Source organism: Trichosurus vulpecula, chromosome 5, assembly GCF_011100635.1.
Source record: "Trichosurus vulpecula isolate mTriVul1 chromosome 5, mTriVul1.pri, whole genome shotgun sequence".
Taxonomy (NCBI): Eukaryota; Metazoa; Chordata; class Mammalia; order Diprotodontia; family Phalangeridae; genus Trichosurus; species Trichosurus vulpecula.
Window position 1 is genome coordinate 29264193 of NC_050577.1, and position 10559 is coordinate 29274751.

The 10559-nt window shown below is 44.4% G+C and overlaps 1 protein-coding gene across 1 annotated transcript; it reads right to left on the reverse strand.

Annotated features, from left to right (window-relative positions):
• Window positions 1-2801: 2801 nt before the first annotated feature.
• OXSM (3-oxoacyl-ACP synthase, mitochondrial) lies at window positions 2802-8242 on the reverse strand. Its single transcript, XM_036758625.1, has 3 exons — window positions 8156-8242; window positions 5022-6034; window positions 2802-3294 (listed from the first exon to the last, which is right to left on the reverse strand). Exons 2-3 carry the CDS (start codon window positions 6002-6004, stop codon window positions 2892-2894), a joined length of 1386 nt encoding a protein of 461 aa, XP_036614520.1. The 5' UTR covers window positions 6005-6034; window positions 8156-8242; the 3' UTR covers window positions 2802-2891.
• Between the last annotated feature and the right edge of the window lie 2317 nt (window positions 8243-10559).

Consider the following 10559-nt stretch of genomic DNA (forward strand, 5'->3'; position numbering starts at 1 on the left):
CACTAGGAACCATCATGGATTTAGTTAGAATAGCTCAAGCCAAACTAAACGCATTTAAAAAAAATTAAGATCACTGAATCGAGACATACTATAGACCATAGTGTATCTTGATTTCAACAAGATATTTGTCTTACATGATCACATGGGGAAGAAGATAGAGAGACGTGAGCAGGTTGATAGTATGGTAAGAAGGATTAGAACCTGGTTCATCAACCTTGCTTAAAGAGTATTCATTAATGCATCGATGTCATTCTGGAGCAGAATCTAAAGTCCTAAAGGGTTGTATACTTGGCCCCTTCCTACATAGTCACTGTTTTTGATCAATGACCTAAATGAAGGTGTGATGCACAGAATCAAGGGACAGCTAACAAGCCAAATGTCAAAACCAAAATACAAAAATATTTTGACAGGTTGGATCAATGCATGGAATTAGGATTAAATCTAACACAATTAAATTGAAAGTCCTCCATGCAGTTTTGAAAATTTAATCGCACAAGTGCAGGAATAAGGGAGACCTAGCCTAACAGCAACACATATCACATAAACCTGGGATTGTAGCTGACTACAGCTTTAGCATGAGTCAGCTTTGTGAAGTGGCTATTGAAAATCAAACCAACCAACCCTAATGCAATCTTTGGCAACCTTAATGGATATATATCAAAGGAAAGGTGGGCAGGCAAGTCACTCTTGCTGAAGCAGAAAAGCACAGTGAGAGAGAGCCAGAAGGCAAGGCAAACCACCACCACTACCTTGACCACCATCTCCCCTCAGACCTGATGGAGGCAGTCCAGGACCCTGAAGCCAAGAGCCTTGGGACAGCAATGCTTCTATACCAGTGCCTTCAGTCATTATCTTCTACCAAGACACAGCCCAGCCACTGCTCCTGAAGGGGCTGCAGCCATGGCCACTGAAGACCCAGAAAAGAGACTTCTTGTCACCAAAGTCCTTGCAACTGTCAGATGGTTCAACATCAGGAACTGAGATTATTTTTATCAGTGAAAGTGACATGAAAGAAACGCAATTACAATCTGCTTTATTGCTTCACCCTAAAGACCATAGGATCCTCCACCTCGCAGCCGAAATTTCCTCTAGCTATATCCCACAATAGAATGTGAGCTCCTTGGGAACAGGAATTGTCTTTTCTATTTTTATCATCAGTATTTTGCACATAGTTAGCATTTAATAAAGGCTTCGTTCATTTATTCATTCAAATAGTGTCCAGATTGAGCAGGGTTTAGCCCCACTGCACTGTGCTCTAAGCCAGAAGAGATCTGGATTACCATATTCAGTTCCACACAGCACGCTTTTGAGGAATATTAAAAAACCAGTGTGTCCCAAAGAGCTGAGCCAGTATGGTTGTTTATAGTAATGGAATTATAAAGAGAAGTTGAAAAATACTTAGCCTAGAAAAAGTTCGAAAACAAGATAGCAATCTTTAATTCTTTTCAGGACTATCCTATGGGAAAGAGCTGAGATTTATTCTGAGGGCCTCAGAAGACAGAACTAAGATCAATCAATGAAAGTTGCACGGATGGAGATTTCAGTCAGCAGAAGACAGAAAATATACAAGAATGTGCTTATATTGCAACAAGTTCCATGACCCTCTAGCTAGCTGTTCAAGCAGATAGTACATGGCCATGAGTCAGAGAGTTGTTGAACGGCATTTTGAACAAGATACCTCTAAGATGACTTGATTATAATCCTCCAAAAGAATGTAAACTCCATAAGGTCAAGGACTTGCTCATTTTGGCTTTCAATTCCTAGCCTAGCACAATGTCTGGCACATAGTGAGCACTTAATACTTACTGAATGGATGAGCAAATCCTTGTGTAATCCAAACTTCTCCAGTAACACAATCCCAATATCTCTAAAATTCCTCTTTATCCTCTTAGCCCCTTACATGTTTCTAGTAGTTAATTTTACTTCTCTAGTCTCTATTAAAAGAGGCAGCTTGGCAAAGTGAATAAAGTACCAACTGCTGACAGGAACCTGAGTTCAAGGCCTGCACAAGCCACATACTGACTATGTGACATTGGGCATTTAACCTTTCCATGTCCCAGGCAACGCCGAGACTCTAAGTGGCAGAATGGTTGGTGAGATGCATTAGATAGATGTTCTCTGTACCAATGAACTCATAAGTCCAGTTTGTTTGTTTTTTTAAGATCCTTCTATAGCCTCCAAAGACTGCCTGCATAATGACTGAACTTTTGGAAGAAAAATTCTGTTAACATCATGTCTTTAAAGGTTCAAAATTTCAAATAAATTTATTATGTTGGACTATCTATAATTTTAGTATTTCAGGATGCTTGAAACAAGTTGGGAAACATATTTTAACCAGTTTTTTTAAAAAAAATTAACTGCCATTTAAATTTTCTCAACAACAGTATAAATAATATTTTCCAACAAAACACATTATGAAGTAGCTCCCTGATAATTAAGTTGCCATACCATTCTGTTTAATTTGGTGTCATCTTTCCAGGAGCAAACTTAGGGCTGAAGAGACCATTATTAATCTCATAGAGAACATACAACAGCTGTGGAAGAACAAAGAAAATCTAAGATCAAGAGAGTTGTCTTTAAATATTTCTACAGCTAGTCTGTGGGAAAGGACTGAGTCTTATGTTGGGGCCTTCAGAAGATAGAATTATGGTCAATGGGTAGAAGTTTCAGGGATGCAGATTTCAGCTCAAAGTAAGGAAAAATAAAAATGGAAGATGAGATATGAGAAGGGTATCTGTAGGTGACTGAAGTGTGGTACTTATAAAGTCCCCAAATCAGAAACATCAAGGAGAGACTCCACATGTTTATCCATATATGTATATTATTTCTTTATCCAACTGACCACCATTGGTGTCATGAATCAGTGTTCACGTACACACAAAATACACATACTACACGTCAGAAATACAGAGGGTTGCATTTGTCCCACCAAAGCCAAAGGAGTTGGTCAATCCAATGCGTCGATTTCCTGCCTTCCACTCCTGGGCTGTCAGTGGGACATAATTGAGGTCAAACTCTAGTTCCAAGCAGTCCAAGTTGAGGGTGGGTGGCAGTGTTCTATGGTAACAAGCCAGGGCAGTAAAAGCAGCTTCCACTGCTCCAGCTGCTCCTAACAAATGTCCTGTTGCCCCCTTGGTGGAAGACACTGCAAGGGAATGAGCATGCTCTTTAAAGAGTTGTTTGATGGCCTTGTTTTCAGCAGCATCTCCTAGAGGTGTGGAAGTAGCATGTGCGTTGACATAGGACACATCTTCAGGAGAGATGCCTGCATCTTTGATCGCAGCAGCCATACATCTAATGAAGTTAAGAAAGACATTTCATTTGGTAAATTATCAAGAATAAATGTCCCTTGTCTAGAACAATACTTTTATTAGTAACACGAAATGTGCATCTGTATCAGACAGTGATGAAAACGATACTCTCCTTTAATAATCTCTTTAAATAAGATAAATTTGGGTTAGAAATTCACTTTATCTTTAGGATATACAGCAAGATTCCTTCATATTGATTTACTAAGATCATCCTATACATATAACCAGAGAATTAGATTTAACAATCCTTAACAAAATATGAGTGGCAAGTAACATAGGAGATAGAGAGCTGCCCTTGGGGTCAGGCAGGTTTCAAGTCCATTTGCCCAATTCAGAGAGTTGTATGACTCTGGGCTAGGCACTTAACCTCTAGTCCTCCAGGCAGCTCTAAAACTGTGAGCTGAAATGCATTTCCTTATTTGCATTGATGGAGGAAATTACACACCAAGAATTCCTTTACACCTATGAAATCAAAGTTCAAAATATATACAGATCTATCATATGTTTGTGTATAACACATGTATGACCTTAAGCAAATTACTTAACTTTTCTGTTCCCAGTTTCCTGATCTGAAAAAGGAAAGGCTTGTACTCAATGACTTCTGAGGTTCTTTCTAGTTCCACGAAACAAAGTTCTAACTAAAGTAAATTTGTGTTTTTTCCTGGGAAAAGTCCATGGCCTCAGGTCTGGCAGGAAGGGATAGGAGGGAGGGAATAAGCATTCTATAGTGCCTACGATGTGCCAGGCACTGTGCTCAGTGCCGAGCAGAGCACACCATCTTTGCCCTTTTCCAGGTCATTGACAAAATTGTTAATTACACATCAGGCCCAAGCATAGATCTCTGGGGTGTTCCACTAGGGACCTCCTATCCCATTGACACTAAACTATTAAAAACTACTCTGAATCCTGGGGGGCGCAATCTGTATGAATGGAGGGAACACCCACAGAAAGATCACTGGAGGCTTCACAGTCTTCATTTTTGGTCACTGAAGAATATGGCCCACAGACTGCCAGGTTCTCAAGTATCTTTTGGAAAATATCTTCACTGAAGACAGTAAAGCAATCTTCAAAAGCTGAAAAGTAAATTTACTAAAGTAAAAATAAAACTATGCTAATTTTTTTAAATGTCTCTGTTGCAAAGACTATAATCTGTAGTTTTCCCTAACAGCTTTCCCTCAATATTCCAAGTATGTTTTCTAATTGTTCTTTAACAACCAACCAGCTTCTTTGGCCAAAGACTTTACCACCTGTTGAGCACCTTCTGATTCTAGGGCTGCCTATAACCCTGTGTCAGGAAGGCTGATGAGAACAAAAAGAACGGAGGCCCCTTGGCGTGGTGTGATTTGAAACATAATGAAATCCCTTCCATGCCCCAGCCCAGCTGGCTAAAAACATCTCGCCCACCAGCCTGCCACCATATATGAAATTTCTAGCTTTAAAATTTACTATTTCAAAGTCTCGAAGTATATTTTTCTTGAGTTACAGAATAATATTATGTGAGAGGGCTGATAAAATATCAAGGATTTGTTTGTGTAATTAACATATTACCTATCTACTCTCACATAGAAAGCTCAGACCTGTAAGCATGGGGCAGAAAACAAGTAAGTTTGGATGAAATGAAGTCTTATCTGGGGTCTTTGGGCACCACAGAGGGAGTGGATGCTGAAGAATAAAATGGTTTTAGTAAAGGAAAAATGTGAAAAGCTCTACCTTACGGCCCCTGCTCCTTCTGGATCGGGTGCTGTTATGTGGCTGGCATCCCCTGAAAGGCCATAGCCCAAGATTTCTGCATAGATCCTTGCTCCTCTCTGAACAGCATGTTCATATTCTTCCAGCACCAGGACAGCGGCTCCCTCTCCCATTACAAAGCCATCTCTCTTTGGATGGAATGGGCGGCACGCCAACTTGGGATCAGAGTTTATGCTCAGAGCCCGAGCCCTGGAAAATCCAGCCAGAGACAAGGAGCTGATGCAGGCGTCTGTTCCTCCAGCCACCATCACATCGGCATCTCCATGTGCAATAAATCTAAAAGAATCTCCCAAAGCATGTGCTCCTGTGGTGCAGGCAGTTGATACAGCATGATTGGGTCCTTTGAGTTGGTAACGGATGCTGACTTGACCGGCTGCCATGTTGACCAGGATCTTAGGGACAAAGAAGGGGCTGACTTTGTTGTATCCTTTCGTCTGAAACATCATAGCTGTGTCAGAAATCACTTCCAGGGGAACCATTCCCATACCGATAGCTACACCAGCATTGCTTTGATCAGCTTCTGATTGAGGATGCCAACCAGAATCTTTGATTGCTAACTCTGCTGCTCCAATGGCCAAGATGGTAGGAAAGGACATAGATTTAGCCTCTGATCTGGACACAAAGTTTTCTTCATTAAACTGACCTTCGCCAGCCCCTTTGGGCACATAGGCAGCAACTTTGCAAGGGATATTCTTATACTCTTCACCCTCCAGTGCGACAATGCCACATTGTCCCTGGATGAGGCGATCCCACACCAACTGAGTTCCAACCCCAAGAGGAGTTACTAATCCAATACCAGTGATCACCACTCGCCTTCGCCACTTGGTTTGTGGCACAGTACACAAAAGCCTTGGTTTACTTCCAACTAACCATGGCAGTAACCTGGAGTGCAGAATGCCACAACGTGCCGCTTTGCTCATCTCTTGAAAACAGCATGGAAACATGGTGGAGATAGGAACATGAGAAGCTCACGCCTGAAACGGGCAAGAACAAAGCTATGAGTAAGCTGCTGCTCTGAAGCCATGTTGCAATTACACCTGCAGTCAAAAGGTGGCACTTTAAGTGAACTGCTAATGGAACCTCAGGAGGAAGCTTTCTACAAAAAACCACCTTTATGGGTTTAATTCACTTACTACAGCATTTTTTTTTTAAATCCATGCATGCTGGGCTGAGAAAGTTGCCTGGGGTACTCTGCAAGATTAAGCGTCTGGTCACTTAGCTAGTATGCATCAAAGACTGGAGTTGAACATAGGCCTTCGAATTTTTACACCAGGCTGCTGTATGGTTATATATTACAGCATTGTGGTATAGTTTACGGAGGGCTAGCTTTAGGAGTTCCTAACCTAGGGTTCGTGAACTTTTAAGAAAACTCATAACTGTTTCAATTTAATTGGTTTATTTCATCAGCCTATGTATGTTATTTTATACATGTCTCTGGAAGAGAGATTGAGGCCACCTTTAAGCAACCCTGCCTCACTTAAATTTATGTGCAAGTCCAAGGACATCACCCATACCATTTTACCTGGACCCCAACACGGTGACATCATTTTGTCCTCTTCAAGAATGAAGAAGGACGACAACAACCACCAATACACTTAATAAGTCTTCTAAGAACAGGTACATGGGCTTCGCCAAAATGTCAAGGAGATCTCTGACACAAAAAAAGGTTAAAAACACCTGCCTGTCCGGAAGAGTCCATGAGCAAGCTGTTTAACCTTTGATGCCCTAAGCAATTTCCTAAAATGACCTCTGGAGTCCTCTATAGCTCCTGATCTAAGATCCTATGGTTATCCATGATTTGCCAGTTTGCAAGAGTAGAGAGCTTCCAAACTGGGAAACTGCTCATACCAAGAAAATCATAGATAGGAAGGGGAAAACAACGTTTATTAACAAAGTTTACCAGCCTGTAAACCCTTCTCACCCTTGTGCAAACATCGTGGGTCGGCCTGCCAGCAGCCAGCACTCTGGTGGCCCCGAAAGGCCTCCGTGTCTTAGCATCCCGGGGTTACTGCCAGACCCACATGGAGACGTCACCTCCTACCTAAACTCTCTGATTCTATCTGGCAGTTACCGTTCACTCCTTCCAGGTATTCTGCATATTTTGTGCTTATTTCATTAGGGAAGGGGCCCGCTATTTTTACTGATGTAGGGAATGGCCGAGCGAGGGATTCCTCGTAAGACAAGGCAGCCCTGGGGCCCCACAAATAAGACCCCCTCCCAAGTCTTCCTGACCCCGCGACTGCTTGATCACCCTCGTTAAATGTCAAATGAACGGACACGTGCACGCTCTCACCGTCTGGGCTGTATCAGGTACCAAGGGGATCTCTTTACCATTTTACATTTGGGTAAACTGAGGCTGGAGCCGCCTCTGCCCGGTTACCTGCCTGTCGAGCCTTGTCTCCCACTCACTGTTTTACCAAATCATTTAACTGAAATGGACTGAAGACTTTCGAGCGGGTGGCATTTTCCAAAGGAGAAAACTGGGGCCGAAAGGGATCATAAAATCCGATTTCTGGCTGGGAGGAACCACAGAGGTCATCTCGCTCACCGCCCTCGTTTACAGGTGGGGAAACTGAAGCCAATGCGACCTAGGCCTTGACACGAGGGGCTATTTTCGCTTTACGAAGGCCACGGAGGCCCAGAGAGGAAAGTGACTCTCCCCGGGTCCCTCAGGTAGGAAGAATCAGGGCTAGATTTTAAACCTCCTCCTCCATTTCACGGCTGCCCAAACAAACCAGTAAAGCCAAAACTCCCCCCCACCCCCACCAGACAAAGACGACCACGCCTGTCTGAAAAGGAACCCGCTCCACAGAGGTTACGGGGAGAGATCTGGTTGGTGACGCTACGTCACTTCCCGCCCACTCCGGTCTAGCGCCTGCGCGAAGGAAGTAAGGGCTCCCAGCGCCTGCGCGGAGGAGACAAAGGCTTCTGCGTAGCAAAGACGGCTGCCGGAAGCCTCTTCCAGCTCCTAGGCTGCCCATGTGGAGCTCGCCTTTGGGCCGAGGCGGAAGGGTTTCGGGGAACGGGGATCTGAGGGTCGCCTCTTTAAGAGGAAGGAGAGAGGAAAGAGGGGCACGGCTTTCGGCCCTCGGTACCTGGGTCCGAGCTCGCGCCGCAACGCAGCTACAATCGGCCTTTGGATGACGCAATTACGCAACGCCCCTCCCCACTCCGCACTGGCCTGACGGCGAGATGAGGGCGGGGCTTTGCCCTCCTTTTCTCCCTTCCCCCGTCTCGAGGCATGCGCTATGGGAGGGGAAGCGGCGTCGCGTGAGTCTACGTCACACACGCCTGCGCCGGCGTTGCGCATGCGCCTCCAGGCGCCCAATCAGAAACTGCCTTGCAGGCTCGGGCGATGGGAGGTGGCTGTGTTGGAGTAGCCCACCTTTTTTTGTTAATATAGTTTAAATACAATAGCTGTTAAATATAATTCGACCCCATTCTATTCATCAAGCACTGGAGTATAAGTTTAGACAGACTTCACAGGAAACGGAATCCAACCTCATTTTCCAAATGAGGAAACTGAGGCACACGGCGTTTAAGTAAATTGCCTAACGTCGCAAAGCTGTCGGGATTTGAACCCAAGGCTGTTGATAGCAAATTTCACCCCACCAGGCTGGCGATGACTCGGCTTCAGCTTCGTCTGGGGGAGCCATTGAAAGAGCCCTATCTTGGGCCTGACCTCCTCCCTGGGCCTCCTTTGGGAAGGGAGCCACCCGCCCGGGCCTCCTTCTCGTTTCGGCCTTGAGCAAACAGGACCCCGCCCTATACTGGCCTTGAGAGCAGGAAGCGCTGGTTAGGGATTCAGTGCCAGGAGAGTATCGTGCCATGCCCTCACTTGGCAGGTGACGTCACCCGCCCGCACCTGCACGGAGAAGTTGCAGGCAGAACCCGAGCTCCGGTCCTCCTCGTCCAAAACCAGCGCCCTTCCTGCGCTCACCCTTTCACCCCCTCCTGTACCTCATTTTACAGACGAGGTCGAGTAATCCTCAGGGTCACAGACATTAAGGAAAGGATGCTGGATGAGAGCAAGGCCAGATGTCCAATTGTAGAGCCAAGGCTAACCCAGGCCCTCCGTTCGCTCAGGCCTTTACTGCATTTCTAGAGAGCTCTTCCAACTCTCAGTCTCTGAAGTTATGACTTACTAGGGGTGACCAAATAAACATTTCCCCTGGGGGAGAAGAGTAAATGAGCAAAAGACAGATTTAGGAATGCGGGAGGATTTTCCCTCTGGGCAATAATTTAGTTTATGGACTCAGACTTGCTCTAGCCCCACAGTCGTTATCCTGCAGTCACCCTGGTGAAGAGCCTTGCCAAATTTAAGCAGACCGGTCCTCAGATGGGAGACGCGCTGGCCTGTACGGAGAAGACTTTCCAGCTTCGTGGGACCTACCAGAGCCCTGTTACCTGAGCCTCCTGGCCCTTTTTTTGGCTTCACGTCTCCCTGATAATAATCCTTAAAACCATTTCTCTAGCACAGTTCTGCGGTAAAATGTCTCTTCTCCTCCCCCCCCCCCCCCATGAGGCTCTCTCTATTCCCCTTTGGTTGCTTACAACTTCAACCCTTCAGAGATGATATTCAGTGACTCGCATCACAAAACGTGGCTAGAACAGCATCGGTATTTCCAAGGTGGGCCTTTGTTTCAGGGAGATCTGCCGGGTTAATAAACCCACAATGCGGGCTCCCAAATGAAACGCCATCCTTCTTCCTCCTGTTCAGTTCTGGGCCCAATTCACTGTGTATCTGCAGGATCTGTCAAAGATTCACAAAGAAATGAGCCGTGAGGGTTATCCAGCCAATTGTGTAGCATCATCTGGACAAGAGACATTCTCGAGCCAAATGATTTTTCTTCGGGATAGTTAGGCCAAACGTCTATGTGATTGTGGATCTCATTTAGGAGGCTGTGGTGTTTCTGGTCTCAAACAGGAGTACCTTGAGGTTCTTACTAGAGGGAATCTCTTCTCTTTGATTTGTGTATTAGACAGCAGGCCTAACGTAGAGGTTACATGGCTATTTTTTATTATAAAAGTAAATTAATTTTAATAGATAGGAGGTACCCAGCTGCTACTTGTCCTCATTCTTGTGCATCAGTGGTTCTCAGGGTGGACTGGGGATCAGTAGGTATCCCTGAGATTCTTTCAGATGTCCATGAGGTCAAAACTATTTTCACAATAATATTAAGAGGTTTTAAATTCCTAATATAATAAATGTTGACATAAACCCCACATAAACAAAAGCTCTTTGAGGGGTCCTCAATAATTTTTGAGAGTATAAAGTGGTCCAGAGGCCAAAAAGTTTGAGAACTAGTTCTATAGAATGTTTTGCCACAGAAAGAACTATAGTGTTGGTCTTTTCCCCCCAGGTTTCCCAAGTGCTTCATAAACTTACTTTAAAATATTAGAATACGCTTACATGCAATGTTCTTTTATCATATTACAAGATAATATTGGACAAGAAGTGACAAATCAGTTAAGAAAAAGAAACAAAAAATGGACAAA